Source organism: Carya illinoinensis, chromosome 9 (genome assembly GCF_018687715.1).
Source record: "Carya illinoinensis cultivar Pawnee chromosome 9, C.illinoinensisPawnee_v1, whole genome shotgun sequence".
Taxonomy (NCBI): Eukaryota; Viridiplantae; Streptophyta; class Magnoliopsida; order Fagales; family Juglandaceae; genus Carya; species Carya illinoinensis.
Genome location: NC_056760.1, coordinates 22,217,006 through 22,240,027, shown reverse-complemented (window position 1 = coordinate 22,240,027; position 23,022 = coordinate 22,217,006). Strand labels below are relative to the sequence as shown.

At 36.7% G+C, this 23,022-nt stretch overlaps 1 protein-coding gene and 1 long non-coding RNA gene across 2 annotated transcripts; one reads left to right on the top strand and one right to left on the bottom strand.

The window, feature by feature from the left end:
• The first annotated feature begins 976 nt into the window (after positions 1-976).
• LOC122275877 lies at positions 977-1,626 on the top strand. Its single transcript, XR_006228713.1, has 3 exons — positions 977-1,107; positions 1,250-1,354; positions 1,477-1,626. It is a non-coding gene; the product is annotated as an uncharacterized LOC122275877 (long non-coding RNA).
• An 11,769-nt stretch (positions 1,627-13,395) lies between these two features.
• Positions 13,396-14,684, bottom strand: LOC122276733 (transcription factor JUNGBRUNNEN 1-like). The gene is made up of 3 exons (XM_043086645.1): positions 14,449-14,684; positions 13,984-14,285; positions 13,396-13,885 (listed from the first exon to the last, which is right to left on the bottom strand). Exons 1-3 carry the CDS (start codon positions 14,648-14,650, stop codon positions 13,475-13,477), a joined length of 915 nt encoding a protein of 304 aa, XP_042942579.1. The 5' UTR covers positions 14,651-14,684; the 3' UTR covers positions 13,396-13,474.
• Between the last annotated feature and the right edge of the window lie 8,338 nt (positions 14,685-23,022).

Here is a 23,022-nt window from a genome sequence, read left to right as displayed (position 1 = left end):
GGCTGCCGTATCAAAGGACATCTTACTCAATGGGGAATACCCATCAAAAGCATTCATTACAAACATATTGCTGTCGAATAACCATGGCCTCCCACTCTCCACCTGATTCTTATCTGCATGGGCAGCAAACGTGATAATAAAAGCATTCTGTCCCATTTCTGTAAATATTAAATATTGCAAGTTTACTTAGCTTCCACACCTTAGCCATGGTATTTTCAACTATGTTTTTCCTAATCACCCTATCTGCCCATATCTTTCTAATCAAGCTACGGTCACCCTTTCGCAACACCTCAATACTTCCCTCCCCCTCAATATCAATAGCCTCACCTTCTTCCTTGTTCAACTGGAAGTTCTCCCACATCTCCTGTAGTTTTTCCATCACTAGTCAAACAAAATGCTATGATTTGTGAAATTTAAATATGCATGTGTTGTGATTTGTGGAATTTAAATATGCATGTGTTATGAATTGTGTTTTTAAATATGCATGTGTTGTGATTTGTGTTGTTTAAATATGCATGTGTTATGGTTTGTGGAATTTAAACATGCATGTGTAATGATTTGTGTTGATTTGGAATTGTTAGAAACAATTAACCAATTAACCAACTCATATCAAACTTAGACAAGAGTAAATATAAACTTAAATCACATATTTAATTTTAGTACATAACCACACAAATAACCAACACATTTCCAATGTATAGAAAAATGAAAAAGAAAAAAAAATTGGCAAGTTTAAATCTAAATCTTAGATTGCTAAATAAAAAATAATTGCCACTTTAAAACGCTAGGAAATTAAAATCATAACAAATAAAACAAATAACCAATTAAGAAAAAATAGTAAGATTAAATCTACACATTAGTATAAAGTAAATAACTTCAAACAAGTGTATACGTTATTCTCCAAACAACGGCAACCACGGTAGCATGCCACGTGGGATACACACATTCTCAATGGTGGGGTGTATTGAAGAGGAAAGAAAAAACTCCAAGGGTCGAAATGTCTCTGCGAACAAAACCTACCCCCTGCGAAATGTCCTTGAGAACAAAACTCCAGGGGTCAAGATCTTGAATTTTTTCTCAAATCTTATTGATCCCGTGCTTGATGAGGTATGTTGGAGGTCACTAGGTTGTTCGATTATGTGCTTGCATTCTGTTTCAGATTTTGTATGTCATTTAAATTTTTGTTGCTTAGAAGTTTGGTTTTGTGGTATTCATGGCACAAAGTAATATCTAAATTTTATCCTTGCAGGAGGAGGCATTTTGGATTGGCAGTCTATAACATAACAAACTGATTGCTGATCAATCTATAGTCACACCAATCTAATACTTTAAATTCCTAGAGAAATTATAGCAGGTAGCAATTGAACACCGGAATTATTTTTTGTTCACATTCTTTTTTTGCCTATTTTAGTTTTGGTAATTTGGATTGTGTTTGCATTTCAATAATATCTTACTATTGTGGGTTTGTCGGTCTAGATTTGCAGTTGGGTTGCTCCTCCACCGGTACAACGTTAAGCCAATTCATCTGTAAATCGTGTTGTTGGATATTTGCGTTTGAAGGGAAGGGATGAAATCGTGGAGGCACGGCTGGCTATTTCTATAAAGGGGATGCCATTTCTATGGTGTGGCCAGGTTTAGCCTAAAACCATGTACTCAGATGATGTTTCATTTTGTTATTGGTATTCGATAAACTCCCCTTATAGGATTCACTGGTCCAAAGAGGAACTATTAAAAATATCAACTATCCATATCTAATTTAATTTATGAAAAAAAAAATAATGGCCACTTTAAAATGCTAGGAAATTAAAAAAATAACAAATAAAACAAATAACTAATTGAGAAAAACTACTAAGATTAAATCCACACATTAGTATATATTAAACTTAGAACAAGACATATTAAATTTCTTCGGAATCCTTAGTAAAGACCCAACTATGAAGTTCTTACTAAGAGTTTTGACGAAGTTTAGCATCATAGTAAAACTTAAATTGCAACTAAATTTCTTTGAAATCAAATAATATAAAGCACAACTTAGTTTATATGTTATAGCTTGTGTTATAGCTATATGTTATAGTTTGTGTGTGACATTGCATGAATAAATTACAACAAATTTTTTTTAGAATCAATAATGTTTAGCTTATATGTTATAGCTTGTGTTATAGCTATATGTTATAGTTTGTGTGTTATATTGCATGAATAAATTACAACTAAATTTCTTCAGAATCAATAATGTAAAGCACAACCTAGCTTAGAGCATCCCCATTCGGTTCCCCATCCCCCCCGTTTCCCTATTATTTGTTGAAAGTTTTAGGGTTTTCTCTAAAACCCTCCCTCCATCCGGTTCCCTAAAATGGGGTTCTAATTTTCAGGGTGTACAGAAAATCCCCATCTTTGGGGACCTACTGTACATCCCTAAATCCCATTTCCCTATCCTATCCCGCGTTCATCCCTCTCGACGGTTGGTGCTCCAATAATCGCCTCTCCTGCTAGGAAATCGGTATTTTTCTTCTCATTTTCTCACCCCTGTTAATTTCTTGCGTGTTTCTTGATGATGAAACATCTAATGCTTTGGAACCAATGTTTGGTTGGTGTGAAAAGTCATAAGGTTTTCTTGTGGCTATTTCCCTGGGTTACCTGTTTGGTTGCTGTGAAAATTTCTGTTCGGTGAAGGGAACTTTTTTCTTGAGTTACCTGTTTGGTTGCTGTGAAAATAGACTGGACCTTTGCTTTGATTTTTTCCTGAGCAACCCGTTTGGTTGCTGTGAAAATGTGAACCGGGCATGGTGTCATATTTTCTTGAGTAACCCGTTTGGTTGCTGTGAAACCAAATGAGGTCTGGCTTGCGTTTTGATGAATGGTGCCCCTGTTTGGTTGGTGCGAATTTCAAAAAATGTTTGCTGTCCTGTTTTTCCTTCTGTGATTGTTTGGGAACCCCGAAAATCATTCATGATGTTTCTGTCATATTTTCCTTTGGCTATTGTTTGGTTGCTGTGAAAATGTATACTCTTTTCCTGTGATGATTATCTAGCTCACATGTATTGTTTGGTGGGCCAGAATAGATTTATGATTTTGAATCTTTGGTGATCCAAGATTGGTTTTCAGTTGCTGTGAACATCTTTGCTTGATGAATTTCGGATCTATCTTCTAAATTATGTTTTCATTATGCAATTTATAAAAATACATTATGCAATCTTTGTAACCTGTGATTATTTGAGAAGACAATTAATTCCACTACAACTACTTTCTAGATTTTAATTTTTATCTCTGATTAGAGACTTGAATGGATTAATTCCATACGTGGTGGACATTTGATCTTTATCACATATATAATAGTTGATCATACTTTTATTAAATCTTGTTGGAAATGAAAGAATGCTTTTTATGTGTAATCTTGAATTGATGGATTTTTATTGGTGCTCCAATAACATGCTGCTATTAAGAACTTGCTCTTGGTCCTTTAACATGCTGTATTCGGCCCCTTTAATTTAGTCTCTTGCTCTTGTTTGTTATTAAGAACTTGTGTTTGGAAAATGCATTTTTTGGGCTTTCGGACTCCTATTTTTTAATATAATTAGAGAGTGAAATTTCTCTCCACATAACTCTATATTATGGAAGGTATTAATAGCCCAACATGCTCATAACTTTATGCTTGAATTGATGGAATATTGCAACTGTCCTTGGAATAAAATAGTTTGCTCATTTTGATATTCAATTATGGGTCATTTGCAGTGTTGCGTATCTCGCAGGGGAGAGGGTTTATATTAGGCTGTGATGATGGTGTTATAGTGCGGGTTATGTCAGAAGTGTGTATGGGCCCCCATCGATATGGCGGGGTAATTCTCACCCGAATTGCCATATTGCAGTTTGTGGTACTTTCCACAAAAGGCAATCGGGGTTCGGGTGAGATTTTGCAGCCATTCGATGTTGGGCTCCTTGCTTACACATGGTGTCAATATTTACACCATTCTGAGCCTTTTTAATTATTTATATATTTAATATGGATGTAGAACCAGATGGGGATGCTCGTATTTAGGATTATTTTATTTTGTATGTTGTTTGGTATTATGGATTAATTGAGTTATATTATGTGTAAACTAAACCACAAGGCTGTGATGATGACAACCGTTTGTGGAGATACGGGAAATTTAATGGTCATTTCCCCAATGGCTAGGTAATCAGGACGGCCAATAAGTATTGGCAACTGGTTGTTTTGGCCATCAGTGGGTGGCCAATTTTTCAAGATCATACCAAACGGTTTCTGAGCCATCCACCCGGACTAACACCCTAAACTTTCCGAATTTCGTTTCTAACATTTTCAATGCGTTTTTAGCAATGGATTCACAAGACTGTGGACATATGTACTTCACGAACCTCCTAAGTCAAGATCCTCAACTCGAGCCCACTTATGGTGGGCAATGTGGAACATCTCCAGTGACCCTTGATGACTCTCCACCTCAACCCTCTAACGAGCCTATTGGCGTTAGGAAATCAGTGAAGGGAGCGAATTTCACCCCCGAGGAAGACAAGTTACTTGTCTCCGCATGACTAAATTGTAACCTTGATGCCATCCAGGGAACAGATCAAAAACACTCCCAGCTTTGGGAAATAATTTTTGAGTACTTTCAACAATTTAAAGAAACCACAAATGAGCGGACAATAAAGTCATTAATTCACCGGTGGCCGGTGATCCAAAAGGCCACAAATAAATTTTGTGCGAAACTAGTAATAGTTGAAGGGTTAAATTAAAGTGGCATGACCGAGCAAGACAAGGTAACATTATCAAATCCCAAAGTCCTTTACTCAAACAATTTCTGTCAACAATTATTGATTTAACATTGGTTTCTTTTTCTCTTACAAGTTTGACAAAGTGAAGGTTATGTACCAATCGCTAGAGAAATGCTCATTCCAGTTCGAGCATTGTTGGCACCTGTTGAATGACCAACCTAAGTGGATTTGGCACGCGACAAAGGAGGATCCAAAGCGGAGGAAGACGATGTCCCCATCCCCGACCCCAACTCGATGTTCTGGAGCTACAGTTGATTCAGTTTTTGATCTCGAGGCCGACCATGTGATGGAGAATGAAGTTATCGAGCCCGACCGACCAATTGGAAGGAAAGCTGAGAAAGGAAAACGAAAGGCCCAAGGCCAGCATGCAGAGGAGAACTTCCAACTCAGGAAGATGAAGTATACTCTGTTGGAGGAGTCACGCGCTCAGGAGAAAGAGTTTTTTCGTCTTAAAGTCGAGAAGATGGCGTATGACAAGGAGACGGAGGCCAGAAAATTATGTCAAGAGGACGAACGGCTTCGGTTGGAGGCTGAGAAAGTGGAGCTCGCAAAAAAGGAATCAGATCAGCGCATTATGATGATGGATGTGAGTGTCATGCCAGAATTGCAGCGTGAGTTTTTCCAGCAACTCCAAAGGGAGGTCATGGCGAGACGCAGTCGGTTCGACGATTTGGATTGATTTATTTGTATTTGATTTCTTATTTTATGTTTGTAACAATTATATGTGTAAAAATACATGTAATTAATCTTTTTTGTATTTGATAATATGGGAAGTATGATAGGGTTGTGCAATTAATGACTCAATGACATTTTCAGAAACAAACTTGATTACCATTAATATATTCGGGAAATTGATAACAATAACGAAATAAAAATGCAAGTTCCGATTAACTTAAACATAGGTCACCAATTACATTAAGGAAATAATAAAATCTAAAGCAACCCTGACTAATGTTGTGAATATAAAAGCCATTGATGTTCAATTAGATCTTCTTGAAGCTGATGATGTGCCGAGCTGTCTCTAATATCATGATGACGCTGGATGAAGTCCGTAAACTTAGTTGTATGATTGCGCAACAATTCGGTGAGATTATCATCAAGTTGATCATATTTAATGTTCAGACACTCACTATCATCATGCTCGTCTTCAATTATCATATTATGTAGAATAACACATGTTTTCATTATATTCGTTAGTTCCTTCACTTTAAACATTCGGGAAGGTCCACGAATGATAGCAAATCATTGTTGAAGTACCCCGAATGCACGCTCGACATCTTTCCTTGCGGATTCTTGTGCTTTCACAAAATTTTTCTTCTTATTCCCACGTGGTGATGGAATCGTCTTCACAAAAGTTCGCCACTTGGGATAAATACCGTCCGCAAGGTAATAGCCCATAGTATAGTTGTTGCCATTGATAGTGTAATTGACTGGAGGAGCACGCCCTTAGGCAAGTTTCGTAAAAATAAAAGATCTCTCTAGCACATTAATATCGATATGTGAACCGAGCATACCAAAAAAGGCATGCCATATCCAGAGATCATATGAAACAACTGCTTCTAAAATAATAGTTGGTTCATGGATGTGGCCGGAGTACATACCTTTCCAAGCTGCGGGACAATTTTTCCACTTCCAATGCATGCAATCAATGCTTCCCAGCATTCCTGGGAATCCTCGTTGTTCACCAACTGCAAGCAATCGGACTATATCATTAGCAGTTGGAGACCTTAGATATTCTTCTGAAAAAACAGTTACTACTATCTCAGTAAATTTTTTTAGGCTCTCCATTGTGGTGCTTTCACCAATACGTATGTATTCATCCATAAAATCTCCAGTAACCCCATACTCCAGCATTCTAAGTGCTGCGGTGATTTTTTGCATACAAGATAAACCGAGTCGGCCGGCATTATCTCTTCTCTGGACGAAGTACGGGTCGTAAGACTCTACTTCATTTAGAATACGAAGAAATAGAGGACGACTCATCCGAAATCTCCTTCGAAATAGATTCGAGGGATATATTGGATTTTCAGCAAAGTAATCACAAAATAGGCGCTCGTGTCCCTGAACATGATCATGTCGAATAAACTTATGACGTTGGCTATTGCCACGTCGCCTCGATGACTGTCCATCCGCCTCCATGTTTTGAACATCGCTATCATCTTCAGAGGATACGTATGTCAATAATTTGCGAAAGAAAGTACGAGCCATTTGATGAAAGTAGTAGGAGATCAAAGGATACAATAGAAGTTTGGTTTGTATAGAGGAAATGAGGCTTGAGTTTGCATATTTATAGAGGAATTACACCTATCGTTACACATAGGAGTAAAAATGTTACCGTTTGAGAGAAGACAAAAAAGTTACCGTTGGAGAAAAGATAAAAAAAATTACCGTTAGAGAAAAAACAAAAAATATTACCGTTGGAGAAAAAATAAAACATATTACCGTTTGAGAAAAGACAGGAAATATTACCGTTGAAGAAAAGTTGCAGAAATATTACTGTTGCATCCAATTAAAAAATTTTATCATCAATACGTGACTTTCGGTTTTTCATTAGAGATATTGAGTCCGGATCTAATTAAATTTGTCATCACGTTAGAAAATGCACTAATTAATAAAAAAATTTTATTTTAATACTACGAATTTCAATTTAAAAAAAATATACTGTATTGGATAGTCAAAATCTCAAATAAATATTTAGTAGAAAGTGATATTTTAAAAAAAAGATAATAAGACAAAAGAGTTAGTAGTTAAGATTGTAAATGGAAGAAAGAGAAAAAAGTAATAAAAAAGAATAGAGAAATATTATTTAAAAGAATAGAGATAGGGATGAAGAATGGGATGTAGGAGATTTTTAGAAGATAAACAAATTTTAGGGATAAATTTGAGGAAATGAGTATTTGAGTTAAATTATAGGGATGAGGATGTAAAACCGAATGGGGATGCTCTTATATGTTATAGCTTGTGTTATAGCTTATGTTGTATGTTATGGCTTGAGCAGATGAAGTCGAGACAATAGGAGTTTGAGGCTCTTTTATCCTGACAGTCTGATTTAGAAATGCATTTACAAGAGCAACAAAAAGACTAGAAGGAAAGCATACGCATTGAAGTTCAAGAATAAGTACAGAGGGTTCATCCAGATAGAACATGTTATGTCACTGCAGTAGGATCGTCGTGGGCGATGATACAAAAAGAAATAAATCCTATCATTGTTCAAAACATTTATTGTATAATTTTGCAATTTTCTAAAACATTTTCATGAAATGATACTATGTGTAGTGTAATATGATACAATTTGAATGATATTTAATTTTATGAAATTATTAGTTTTGATTAGTATGTTCGAATATAAATAAAAAACGTTCGAACCTGCCTTTACATTCAAAACAATGTTTGAACATAACTATATGAACGTCTGATACATACGTTCAAATGTAAGGTATTACATTCAAACATATATGCTCCACAAATGTTTGAACTTATTATGTTAAGTTTGAACGAATATTTCTTAATTTTTGAATGAATTAAAAAGATGCATTCAAAAGTATTTACTAACCATCCGAACATTTAATCTTTGATGTTTGAACAATTTCCCATTAACATGTGAAATCAAAATTTAAACGTCACATCACAAACGTTCAAACGTGTGTAATTCGATCGTACGAATGAAAAAGATCAAACGTTAGATATCTATTGTTTGAATGCTAATCAGTTAGGTGAACATTCGAATGTTATTATTGACATTCAAATGTACTTTTTGTGATGGAATTCGACTATCACAAGATTTCTTCAAGTTCGAATGTTGCAACTCGTGATAGATTTTGAACCGTTACAAAAAACTTTTTAGTGATGATTGTGTAGTAAACTGTCACAAAATATTTTATATGATGCATTTTTTGTGACGATTTTGGGGATGATTTCAAACTGTCATCAAAAACTTTCTGTGACAGTTTTCTAATTTTTTGTGACGGTTTCATCCGTCACAATAAATGAAATCTGTTATAGTGGCCTAACAGTTCATATTTGTTTTTGTTCTTTTTTTCTTATTCTTATATGTTTTGCCTTTTTCTCTTTTTGCCATATATGTTTATAGCACACTATTTACATAATTTAAATGATAAAATTTAAAATTTATCTTCTAAATTAAATTATACTGTGTAAACATTTTATTAAGTGTGTTGCACGCACCAACCGCTTGACTAGAATAGAATTTATATTTATCTAATACCTTTTTTTTTAGTGATTATGTGGGGGGAGAAGATGGCCAATCACTTATTCTGATAAAGAGATGTAGTAATATTTAATAATATATCTATCTTTATTATCTAAATGGCTATCTAATATCAATTTTTGTTTTTATGTCCATTTTTCTTGGTTTCTGTTAATTTTTGTTGTTTTACTTAACGTTGTTTGTATTGTAAATTGGTAAGAGGTGGGGTAACCATCCAAACCAAAAGATACAAGCAAACCACCCACACTGTTGTGCACCATGACTAGCTAAGAAACATGGCTTTGTAACAAGCAACCCATGTCTTCCCCACGGCAACGATGAACCATCACCTCTACAAGCTCGACTCACCTAAATCAGCCATGCAACCACCCTGTCTAGCTTGCACACTGAGCTTCTCCTTCGTTTGACCACCAAACATCAAGGTCCACAATCTCAGATGCACGAAAACCACCAAGCGAAGTCAGTTGTGCCCAAACCCGAGGCAACCTCAACGCAGTAGCATCACGAAAGTAGAGCTTAGTCATCTAATGCTGTCGTCACAGCACCACCGTGTATTACTATGATCTCTTCCTTGGCCATGATCCATGACCAAACAAACTCTATTTTCAGTATTAAAAACAGAGGAAAGCCAAAGGAAGACAACACTGGGCAAGTTGGAAGCCATCATGGGATGCCGCCACCTACACAAAAGGGATTGCCGAGCAACCACACCACCCGAGACGGTGGAACGTATCCTTGCTGACTCCCACTTTCCAGCCGTCTCACCAGCCAACCGCAGGACTCAACCACCAAGTCTGTTGTTCCATCATAGCCAGCCTCGCGTCAGCCCAATTTCATTGTTGTTAGCTTCGCCGAGCCACTCCTAGCCGCTGTACACACCACCTTCAGCCTGGCTCCATCCACCACACTTTGGGTCCCGAATTTTGGACTCAAAGAAATTTCCCTAATTTTTACAATGGGCTTGACTTTATTTTAATACAAGGACTATTACATCATTTGAAGTAGATTTGAGCATAATATTTAAGTTGGGTTGTTTTTACTTCGACTAGAAACTTTATTTTTTGAAAATATTTAAGAGTTCTTAAATTAAATTACTAGAGGTGTGCAGGGTTCTCTGCAATAGGAAGAAGAAAGGGGAGAGAGAGATTGGGGGGGGGAGGGGGGGGGGGGGGTGCAGCGCGTAGGAGGTAGGAGATGAGATAGGGTTTTCACCCTTGGCTAAAATGGTAGTGTTTAAGTGGGGTTGGGCTTATTTTCCACCCTCTTGGCCCAAAACTGCTGGCAACACAAAAAAAGTCATATCCTAACCCACTACACAAAAGGACCAAATCTAAAAAGTAATAAATAAAAATAAAATAAAATAAATAATAAAAATGCTAATAAAAAAATTAAAACACACTAATTTTTGGGGTCTCACATTTTGCATTGTTCATCAAATTGTCTCCAAATTTTATTTACCTCTTGAGTCCAACAAAACAAATATTTTTGTTTTCTAATCTATCAAAACATGTAATTACTAAACTTCACTAATTTATCATTATTCAAAGATATTTCCTCAAATTTACTCTTTTTTATGCATTAAATTATATATTAATTAATTTTTTTGTTAAAAATTATTTTTTTATTAAAAAACTTGTCTCACCCAACTAGACAAATGTGCTTTAGTGTGTGTGTGTGAAAACCTTCTACCCAATCGCACTGATTTCTCCCATAAAACAGCTTCCAATAGGTGGTTGCCATGTAGGCATTCCATTTAGCTAACAATGGGACCGCAATGCACAAAAACGAGGACTTCATCTGAAATTCGTAATGACTGAATCATTTACCATTGATATCATTACCCCTTTGAAAGCAAAACTCATAAACCCATTGCAAAACTTAACTCAAGAAGCTCAAATTTGCAAGGCGAAGCTAAAAACTAATCCCCAAAAACTTCTCTAGAAATGACAAATAAACTAAGAAGAAAGAAGAAAAACCTAGAAACAAATGCATTCGAATGCAAAAGATTATGATGAGAGAGAGAGAGAGAGAGAGAGAGAGAACCTTCGAGAAGGGGACGATGTGGTCGTACTCAAAGCAGAGGCAGCCTTGACAGTTGTAGATTTGCTTGCAGACGATGTTGCCTGCTGCATCCTTGCGCCACCTCTCTAGATGTCTTCCTATGACATCTCTACCTTTACATAGCACTTGCGCTTCATGTTTGAGTTTGGGACTAAAATCTAATACGGTATAGGACTGATAGAGAAATAGATCTCCTATGAGCTTAGTTTGTTGTGATAGAAAGCACTTGTTGTCCTCAAGGTCTTCTTCGAATTTGGGACTAAAATCTAGTTCTGTGCTTGAGAAACTTGGGATAGAGAAATAGATCTCCAACCGTTCTTCATCTTGTCCCAATTGTCCAATTCTTCAACTTTTCTTTACCATTTATTTATAAAGGTTTTTTCGTGTTCCTCACTCCTTCTACCGACTCAATAAAGATGGTTATCTACTAAGGTGGTCTCTGCGATTGCTATTTATTTTTTAAAAAAAATTCATTCACGATGACATGGTCTCCTATGGCGATAGTTTTTGCTAGGTGACAAACCTTGGTGGCCAACAAAACTTTCGACACCATTGTGCAATAGTTTTAGAATTTTCGAGGAGCTTTGTTTTATCGAACTGAATCCTTGAACAAGGAATTTAATTGCTCAAGAGTCTTTGTAGATGCAAGAGTTTGTTACCAAACTGCCGAAAGGGGAGCTTGTAGATGTAAAAGTTTGGCTAGGATTAGGTGATTTAGTTGATAAGTTTGGATAGGATTAGGTGACTAAAATGATAAGGTTTATCCTATCATTGTGTTTGTAATTATAGATGAATGTAAAATAATTATTGACTTTATATATAACATTATTGAGTTCATCTAGAAGTCATAAAGGTTGTTTAGATAAATTATTTATATGAAATTCGAGTCCATAAAGATCTACACTTATCTAAAATACAAGTTGAACAGAAATCTTTTATTACAAAGAAGAGTTATCGCGAAGTGTTAGCAATCCATCAAGAAACATCTTCGCGATAGAATCCTACTAAAACTAGAACTCTTTTCGGATTGTTTATTTAAGGGATCCTATTGGTGAAAATCGTTAAAGATTCAAATTTACATATTTTCTAGAACACTTTCTAGTTCATATTTTGGTGAGAAAAATCCTTGAAAAATTTTCATATTTTAATCTCTCATTGAGTGTGATCGTGCTCCAAATTTTGAGGATCGTTGATTAGATTTCAGTTACTGGAGTTCCAAGAGAAATGCAATATTTGAATATTACCAAAAGTTCTAGCTACTACTGCGGTAGAAGACAAATGGGTCATTTGTTTGGGCAAATAAGAGAGTTAAGTTGTAAAAATTTTGTAATTGATGATTACTTGTAATTGATTTTCAAATAATAAAATTGAATTTTTTAGATTTGGCTGCCTTGTAAGGTTTTACTTTTAAATAGTACCTTAAAGAGTTTCCCTTCGTAACCAAGATTTGTTGTTACACACTTTTTATTTATTTTAAGTATTTGATTTATTTAATAATCATAATATTGAGATCTAACCAATTTGTTTAAGGAAATTAGTAGACAATTTCATGATTTCACAGGAATACTTGAAAATTTTCAGTCTTGATTTTATCGGATGTAATGCATCTTACTATATTTTGTATAGAATTGCTAACGTGGTGTCATTTTATTGGGGGGCTGTTAAACCCCTAGAAACAGACGGACCGTTCCAAAGGGGTTCTGTGTGTGTATATATATATATATATATAATGGGCAGCAAAAGGGACGTACGTTACTGGTTCAAAGGTTAAAAAATAGTTAGGGAAATTAATGATACTTGGTAGTTAGTATTCACTACTACAAGTCCATATTGAATAAAAATGATTTTTTTTTTCCAATTTGTTGCATTTTCTTAAATGGAAATAACTTTCTAATTGACTTAATTTATTCTAAAAAATTCAAAATTTTCAATAGAAATTATTAAAACAAAATCATTTAATTTTATTGATTCGGTCAAGTTCGCTCGGTTATCAAATGCTATATATATGTTGTCTAGAATGATCCTAAAAAATTATAAAACTGTTTCAAAAGCTCACTTTTTTATAATATTTATCATACTGAATCTTAAAAAGCAAAAATAAAACCACGTACGTACGAGGTTTATTTGACATATCATGTAGACAATATTAATCATGTTGTATATAAATGTTTGCTAATTAAAGTGATCCGATTGACAAACTAGCTAATTAATTTATAACCACTTTCAATTTTTGAAGCTGGGAAGTCAAATTAGACGGCTAGCTATTATGTCTGCTGTTTCACATAGAAAGCAAGAAAAAATGCAGCAATTCATGCACGAGATAAGGAAAATCTGGAGGAACATGCAGGTCGGTACAAATTTACTACAAATTTATACGAAACGTTAGTGTTTTTCTACCCTTTACCTAAAACTATATAGCAGTGATGGGTTAACAGCAAATTCTACCATTGGCATGAGCTCATCCCAGTTTCCTTCTTTGAAAATTTCTTCTTCTTTTGGGTTCGAAAAGCTTGAGCATGAGGACAGATATGGGACCTGACCAGTACTACTTAAGCTGTGCTGTCGTGCAAGGAACTGCATGTTCTTTTCCTCTATCGAATCGCTGAAAGGCTTCCCATCATTTCCCATGGTAGCAAAAGGCGCCCCAAAGCTCAAATACTTGTGTCCGCTGTTGGACTCAGAACTGCATGTAATTGAGCTTGAATCATGAGTCGGAGTACTTCGCTTAGAAATTTCGTTCTTTCGCCACTCTGATCCATACTTTTTATTAGAAACATCTCGCTTAAAAATCCGGCAAAGTGTCCAAACTTCCTGCAACCCCTCAAAAGATTGAAATGTTTCTGTTAGGAAAGCAATATGATTGCAAAATAAATGCATAAATATGGTAAGGTCTAATGAAAATATCTTACAGCTTCTTGAGTACTTGTGTTCTTAGGGTTGGTGCTTTTGCTGTCTGGGAGACGGAACTCATGCATCATCCAATCAGTTTTGGTGCCTTTTCCAGCACTCCCTCTGTAATAGACTAATGATTTTTTAAGGCCAATGCATTCATGATCACGAGGTTCTTGATCAACAGAATATATGGGCTTGTCGATGCCTGTGGCTTTCCAAAATCCAGATCCTGTGACCCTGTTGGGTCTTATGCTATTCTTATACTTCCTTCCTCTTCTGCAGAAGAAATAACCCTCCTTTTCTCCAACCCTACCAACTTCTGTATTTTCTCCATCAAAAACAAAGGGGAACATATCAAAAGAAAGTTATGCATAAATATGTACAAGGAAACAAACATCATGTGCTTAGAAGAACATTTTCCTGCTTGTAAGGATATAAACTCGATGTGGCAGAGAAAATAAAGAAATGAATCTAGATCATACTTGGAAGATCCCAGGGATCGTGATTGTATATGTTAATCTGTTTGATGAGGTGGTCAAGATTGATAATAAGCTTCTTCTCCACCTTGTTTTGAAGATAAAACCCAACAAGCTCTTCATCAGTAGGATGAAATCGAAACCCTGGAAGCAGAACTTCATCGTTCTTGCCAATAACTTGAGCAGTACTCATCGTCTCCCTCTCCATTTCCACGCCTCTAGTCCCGATCGATTTCCTTTCTTTTAAAACGATAGCAGAACATTCTGATAATGTGAAGAGACTTTTTTGCGGTCAAAGTAATGTGGTTTGACCATATAACGAGGATTTTTCATCGGCATATCATTGAAGACTTTGTCTGGAAAAAAAAAAAATTATTACAAAGAAATTATATAAAATTAAATTTATAATATGATGTGGTTTAATGTGATATGTTAAATTGTAAAATTATTTTAATTTAAAAAAATTAAATTATTTATTTTATTTTATAAAATAATTTAAAATAATTATAATATTTAAATAAAATAAAATAAAATAAAATATTTTGTTAAATGATACAGGTAAAATTTCTTCAGTTCAGATATTTGGATCAAGAAAAAACCGACAAGCCATTAATTATGACGTGCGGGTGTTTGAAAACATTTGCTACAAAACGAATAAAAAGTCAATGGTGGAAAGAAGTTGTTTGGATTTATGCATGCATGGGCACGGACTTTGGAACATAGCCTGATCGGTGTGTTCAGGTGAGAAACTGGCTTGTACTTGGTCTATTTCGTCGTGCTAGATATCTCAATGGTTCAGTCAATTAATCGCTGTCATGCACTTGTTCCCCTCCTCACTTAATCCCTTTAATTACCTAATAATTGCGGAGCCATTTTTGAGGTGAACAACATTATAAAAATTAACGATTTAAATGTTGTGTACGTGTAATTGGTAAATGAGTTAAAAACCATAACTAAGATAGCTTTCACATGGGTTATGATTATGGGTGGAAAAGTTACCATCAGTTAAATAACTCTTCACTAGTTGATTATCTTAATAGTTAGCTAGTTAATTAAGTCCTCGTCTGTGGGGGTAAATATATCAAAACTAGTCGAAGACCCACCTAAGGGAAGCTAAAGGGAAAAGGAGGGAAGGGATAAGACCAGAAAAGGCAATAGAAAGAGAAAGGCAGGTCTGAAATGAAAATGGAAAATTGGGAATGAAGTGACATAAAGTCAAATTTCTTATCAACCATTGATAAGGCCTCAATAAGAGGGATATGAGATATGAGGGAAGGGATAAGACCATAAAAGGCAATAGAAAGAGAAAGTCAAGTCTGAAATGAAAATGGGAAATTGGAAATGAAGTGACATAAAGTTAAATTTCTTATCAACCATTGATAAGGCCTCAATAAGAGGGATATGAGATATGAGGGAAGAGGACTTTCAGACTTTTAAGCAATTGCTACGAAAATATAGAGATATCTTCTTCAATCTCATAATAGGAGACACCATTTCTTTTTATCTTCTCTAGGTTAATGGAGTCTCAATTGACCCCCATTGTACAGTAAGATACGAGAAACCATAAAAGCTTGTAAAATATTCTCATCATAGTAGATTTTTCCTCCAAACAATACATAAACGTAGGCTATGTGCTGAACCACATAAACCCGTGTCTCTCCTTTATTTACATTTTATGTATTATTTCTCTATTCACTACTATGGATGAACATACAAGCATTGTATAGATGCCCCAAGCTGCCATTGTGGACTTCAGACCGCTTCATAGAGACTTGGGTTACCTATGTGAGAATTTTTGTTATTAACAGTTGGCACCATATGTGGGATTGACTTATTCTCTATATCGGAAGTGGGAGAATGATGATTTTTTTGGCTTAGGGAATCATCTCTGAATAAGTAGATAAGATTCCCTTCACCTTTTCATATGCCATATAACATTGTATTGCGTCCAAGGGTCAACACCGGCCAGTCGTAAGCCCGGTGAGTCTGCATGTGGCCACCATGTGGACCACCGACCTTTCTATCACTGCCAAAGTGGCTCCTATCCACAAAGGCAATGCACGCAGTACACCACGTGCAAGGAGTTTACCAGCTACATGAAGTTCCTCGACCACGACTACCTTGGCCATAGTGGGTTGCTCGGCCGACCACGAAGCATTCCTCAGCCACAAGCTCCTCACCACCCTCATTAGGAAACTCCAAGGCCTAGAAAGATCCTCGGCCATAAAGGCCCCTCGCCACCCTCACCAAGAAGCTCTAGTCTCGCCGCACCCTGCGAGTAAGCCCATGGTCATTCCTCGCCCATGGTCGAATGAGGTCAATAGTAACAGTAGATTGCATCGTTGGCGGTTTTTGTTATGACCATGGCAATCCTTGACCCATATGTCATCGGTGAACTCAACTCCACCAAACCTGATCAAGCACCACACACACTACCACCATACTCGAGCTGAATGTTTGCTTGCTGCAACTCACAACTTTTTGTGCACTTAGCAGCCAATACGGCGGGCAGGCTCCCTTACTCGCCACCGATGGATGGTGCCCAAGGGACACAGAGGGCAGGCTCTCTTACTTGCCCATGGTATCTTGTCACCAACATGGTGGGCAAGCTCCCTTGCCCGACCATGGCATCCTGTCAACTACAAGGTAGGCAAGTCCCACCCATTATATCTTGCCACCCCTATGGTGGGCACGAGATGGAAGAGCCAAGCACGTATCATAAGTATGACAAACAATATAAGGCACTAGCCACTTTAACCCCTGTACAATGTTTGTATGAAATATATAAGTTGTTGTTTACAGAAAACTATTTTGTTCACCTACCATGATTTGGACTACTAAGCACTACCAGGGCTAGCAAAGCAATCTCCATCGCGACAAATTTACTCTCAAGGATATGGGCAACCTCTACCATGCCAAAATCATTCACCAACGAACAATCTCAGTTGGAAAAAATTAAAAACAGCAGTTGAATTGCTCTAAAATAGGCCTCTCAATATCACAGGCACCTTGGACCTTCATCATTGCCAAAGCATGGCTACTCGTGGGCCTCACCTACGCGCCTCAAGCTTTCACCAAACTCTAGTGAAAAGGTTCAGGTTTTTAAATCTTGCGATTTGGGTTATCTGCACTAACCGGTTTGTCTTTTTTAGTGCAGTCTAGAATTCACCTCTCACAACAACAACACAATCAAGCTCTGTCTCCTGCCAAAGTAGCGCAACCAAGTACATCTTTGGCAGGGTTCAACCACACTCGAGCAATTAGGTTAGCCTCCTTCAATGTGGTCAAGCATGTCTCCTGCCTGGTCTAACCCCACACGAGCACACAGGTTGCCCTCTCAATGCAGGCGAGCATCTCCACCAACAAAGTCAATGCTCTGTGCCCTATCTCTCCTCACCACCCAATGCGGTCAAGTCCATCTCCCACTTGATTATCTAAGCCAAAGCTACGTGCTCGCACTTGTGAATAAAAGAATGAACACCTCTCCTAAGTGTCTCATCTCTCATCGCCACCCAACAAGGTCGAGTCCATCTCCCCTTAGTTATCAAAGTTGAAACTCCTTGATTGCATTGGCAAACAAAGGAGGAAACACCTCCACTAAGTCTCCCATCTCTCCTTGCCACCCAACATGATCAAGTTCATCTTCCACCTAGTTATATAAGCCGAAGCTCAACTCTTGCACCAACAAACAAATAAGGGAACACCTATCTAAAGTGCCCCATCTCTCTTCGCCACCTAGCACAGTTGAGCACATCTCCTGCTCAGTTATCTAAGTCGAACTTCCGCACTCGCACCCCCAAACAATGAAGGAACACCTATTCTATGAAGGGAACACCTATTCTAAGTGTCTCATCTCTCCTCACCGCTAGCTCTTGCCTAGGTTTCCTTCAACAAATGTCGAGTGTTGATACTCGTGCCACAATCACAGCCAATGAGTTACCTCTGGGAACAAGGCTCTGAGCTCTACAACCGCCTTGCACAGGTTACCTTCAAGATCAAACCTCTAAGCTCCACAACTACTACACACAGGTTACCTTTGAAAATGAGTCGACAAGCTCGGCAACTGCCTAAGATGGACCCAGGGGGTCGACGCACTCCCCAATCACTTTAGCACAGGTAACTAGAAGTAAACTCTAAACATCAATACCAAAATGGAAATGGCAATAGAAAATCACATTAAGGAGCAAAAAATCCACTACTACCAACAATAGCATAAACAATCAAGCAAATACAAACTCTTTGATAACGATAAACGATCACATGCAAACATCTGAACGTTCGATTATCAGGCAAATGTTTGTACAAACAAACAAACTTCGCGAAAGCACCATTCTCAAAGACTCTTCTACAAATTTCACTAACCTTCTCGAGCTCTTTGCTCACATTGAACGCGATCGAGTCATCTCCCACCTAGCTCTCAAAGTCAAGCCCTGAACTCACAACTATCGCAGTCGAGCTATATCCCGCCTAGCTCTCCAAGCCGAGCTCCGTGCTCGTACCTAGCGCAATCAAGTCATCTCCTACCTAGCTCTCTAAGCCAACCCACACCTAGCATAGTCGAGTCATCTTCCGCCAAGCTCTCCAAGCCAATCTCCACACTTGCACCTAGCGCGGTCAAGCACATCTTCTACATATCTCTCTAAGCCGAGCTCTGCACTCAAAGATCTTTATTGCTTAACACAAACGAACAAAAAACCAGGGACCAGCTCCCAAAATTTATTTTTCTATAGTTTTCCACAGACTATCTCTATCGTGGTTGACTTGAAGATTCTCAAGACCTTCTTGTTGAGCAAAGTGGCCTTAAGAATTGTGGGCATCTGTTAGGGGTAAATATATTAGGCCCAGCCCAAGATGCACCAAGCCCAAGCCATGATAAAGCTAACATCATGAAGCTAAAGGAAAAAAGAGGGAGAGGATAAGGCCAGGAAAAGCAAAAGAGGGAGAAAGGTAGGTCAAACATGAAAAGGGAGATGATGTCATATAAAGCTGAATTTCTCACTAACCACTAACAGAGCCTCAATAAAAGGGATGTAAGATTTGAGGGAATGAGACTTCTAGACTTCTAAGCGACTACTACGAAGACAAAGAAATATCTTCTTCAACCTCACGACAGGATATGCTATTTCTTTTTATCTTCTCTAGGCTAAAGGGGTCTCAATCCTCATTGTATAGTGATATATGAGAGATCATGAGAGCTTGTAAAATACTCTCATCATAGTGGATTTTCCCTCCAAATGACCCATAGATGTAAGCCATGTGCCGAACCACGTAAATTTGTGTCTCATTCTTTATTTATATTTTTTGTATTATTTCTCTATTCATTATTATGGATGAACGTACAAACATTATACCCTTGCCCTAAGCCACCATCGTGAACTTCAGATCACTTTATTGAGACCTTGGTTACCTCTATGGGACAGGAATGACCCTTTCTCCCGTTTCAACCTGTAGGATGATTTTTGTCATTAACATCACCTGCAAGCACTTAAATAACTTATAGAGGAGTTAATTAATCACCCATCAGAAGATTCTTCAAATAAAAGTCTTACGTACTGACTCGGTCCAAATTATCACTCCCAAGTGTAGAAGTGGTTCAGTTGTAATAATAAGGAAGTCCCAAGGCCATTTCTATAGGGACAAGTGTGATTCCAGCAACATGCTTGAGAAAGCTTTTTGGAAAACTATGATGTTACAGAAGGAACATCCTGTGACTTTCTTTGTTTGAATTTTTATGACTTTTGTTTTGAAAACAAGTTGGAAAAGAAAAAAAAAAAAGTCTCCACCCAGTGAAGGGTTTGTTATCAAGTGAATATATGGCGGATTTGTGGTTGTTTTCAAGGCAATGATTTTGCTCTAAAACAAGGATTAAATCATACAAAGTAAAATCTAACTTATAAAAATGGTGTGGTTCTAAAACAGAATTGTTAATCATCAGTTCAACTAGCAGGGTTCACAGGATCAATAGAGAAAACATCTGGGTTGCAGCTTTTAAAGCTCCTTGGTGTTCATCACTTACACGGTTTTCTCAGCATTAATCTCTACTCACTAACTCAATCAAGGAGCTAATAACATAGAGTATCCAAAATAAGAACTCAGCATAATTATGCCAAAACCGAAAATCAAGTACACTCACTAAGCTTCCACCAAGATAAATTTAACACTCGACTGATGGAATCCTTGATTAATTCAAGGTTCTGTTGTGCCTTGTGTCTACAGTAGAACAAGACTAAGAGCAAGAGAATTCATCATATTTTCCTCTTTAGAAATTGATTTCAGACCAAGTGAGGTAAACAATCAAAACTAAAGAAAATCCAACAAGTGATAGAACACAAAGAACAGTTTCACTGCAACCCAGGCTATAAATTTAGCCAAACATCTTCATCAAAACTAGCAAAAGATTAATATGCAAAAACCCTAAAAGAAGCTCAAAAGAAACTGTCTGGAAAAAAAAAAAAAAAAAGGGAAAGAAATGACAAGAGAAATGAAATGGAAAAACCCAAATCCCCCTTCTCGAAGGTTCCTCTTCCTTTTATACTCAGAATCCTCTCTCCTTTCCACGGATTTAAGCTTTTCCATCGTGCATAGCTGCCCCATCCTCTGCTGCCCGTGGTCCCAAAACCCTTAGGTGTTGTGAGATCTTCCCGTGGCTTTCTCAGCTTAAGTTTCCTCTCATGGGCTTTGTGGGCTTAAGTCACTTACAGATTAGTTCTTCACTCCTGTGTTGGGCCACAGCTCATGGGTTTTACCAGCCAACAGATCAGTTCTGCACTCCTGTGTTGGGCCACACCTCATGGATTTTACCAGCCAACCTATTTAATTGAAGAAAGTAGTACTCAGGCCATATACACGAAAGTTTATTGCTTTAAGATGTAAATGGTCATTTCACATGTCAAAGAGGGCTAGCACATATCATTTGATTAATACTCTTAATTTAACAGATAAAGTTCCCTATCTCACTAGTTAAGAGTATTAAAAATAACATATTTATCTAGTTATCACGTACATTAATTAAACACTGAGTGAATAAGAAAAAATAGAAACTTCTATTCTCCAATCTTTTAGAACAACCCTCTTAAACTCTTGATCTTAAAATGTTGAATTATTCGTAAGACTCTAATAGCCACTTAATGGACATGGATGTGTAATCTCAACAATTTGATGTGGGCCATGAAACAAGCAAAGATCCGAAATTGTGGAGATTTCACTCCACTTGAGATAATTTGAATTAATCTCATCTAACATGTTATATGTAATAGTTCAATAAAGAAAACTATATATACATAATCCTTAGTTCAAGATATAAAAAAAATCAACATGCTCTTCAACGTAAAGATACTTAACACATGTCATGGTTGTTATTTAGATCTCAATTTATCACTCGAGTAATTAGTGATCTTTAGCCCTACCTCACCAAGATAATTTAGCCTGCGCAATTTTTACGTTCAAACTTTATCCAGCCACAAAATGAAGACCCTAGATTCCAACACAAGAAAAAAAATATATATTCCACACTGTTGCGTAAGGCTCTCTAAGGCTGTATTTGGATATTGAATTGAGCTGAGTTAAGCTAAATTCTTTATGAATAGTAATGAGTTGAGTAAGTAGAGTGAGTTATGTGAAGCCTATTTAAAATGAGTTTAAATGTGTTTGAATGTTAAAATGAGTTTAATAGTACTATTTATGGGAAGTTGAAAAAAAGTTCTAAGTTTCATGTATAAAGATGGTTGAGTTAAATTCTACGTATGAGGAGATTTTGACTTGAGATGAGTTTAGTAGTTTAAAAGTGTTTAGATGTTAGACTTAATTTAAAATTAGACTGAACTGAGTTGATCTTAGCTAAGTCTTACAACCAAACATATAGTGCTTTAATATAAAGTTCCCCATTGACTCCACGAAAATCCTTCTTGGGTATGCCTCCAAATTCAGTATGCATCTTTATTCAATGATCTTGGTACCTACCTTCCATAGCATGAAATCTCTGCGTCTTCATGATAAACTAAAGTGGTTAACGTTTTTTGTGGTCTTAAGTTCTCATCAGGTATATTTATACTAGACATTTAAACCCAACATGCTTATGTGATAAACTCACAAAGAATTCATTACTCAAAATTGATGTCTATCTTCCTCATGATTTTGAGAAAAAAAAAAAAAAAAACACATTAATCTCGATGTAGAAACACTTGGGAACTGATCTTAGGTTATATTAAGGTAGCAGTACTTTGAAGTACATTTTGGTCAAAATACATTAAACCTACTTATGTATGTCCTTGCGTGTGAGAAAACAGCCCGATGATCATTCACCTAAGTCAAGATTCATGGTGCTCACATGGCTGTTAGAATATTACCATTCTTATTATAGATCAATATATTCATAATATTCTAGTACGTACGGTAATATGGCTTATTCTCTACCATATTTAGTTTATTATGTAAATCAATATCAACTAGTATCATTGATTTATTGCATTTTCATATATTTTTTCGTTAGTCTTATTCACCTATAAATAGGGACGTATGTTATGTTATGTATTCAAGAATAATTGACAATAACAAATTAGATGGAGCCCTCAAAATCTTCTC

Excerpts from the sequence above, each read along its gene's own strand:
- LOC122276733 (XM_043086645.1), bottom strand. The coding sequence starts at position 14,650 with ATGGAGAGGGAGACGATGAGTACTGCTCAAGTTATTGGCAAGAACGAT. Across the intron at positions 14,286-14,448 it reads CGATCCCTGGGATCTTCCAA|AAGTTGGTAGGGTTGGAGAA; the intron begins GTATGATCTAGA and ends GAGAAAATACAG. Across the intron at positions 13,886-13,983 it reads ACACAAGTACTCAAGAAGCT|GAAGTTTGGACACTTTGCCG; the intron begins GTAAGATATTTT and ends GAGGGGTTGCAG.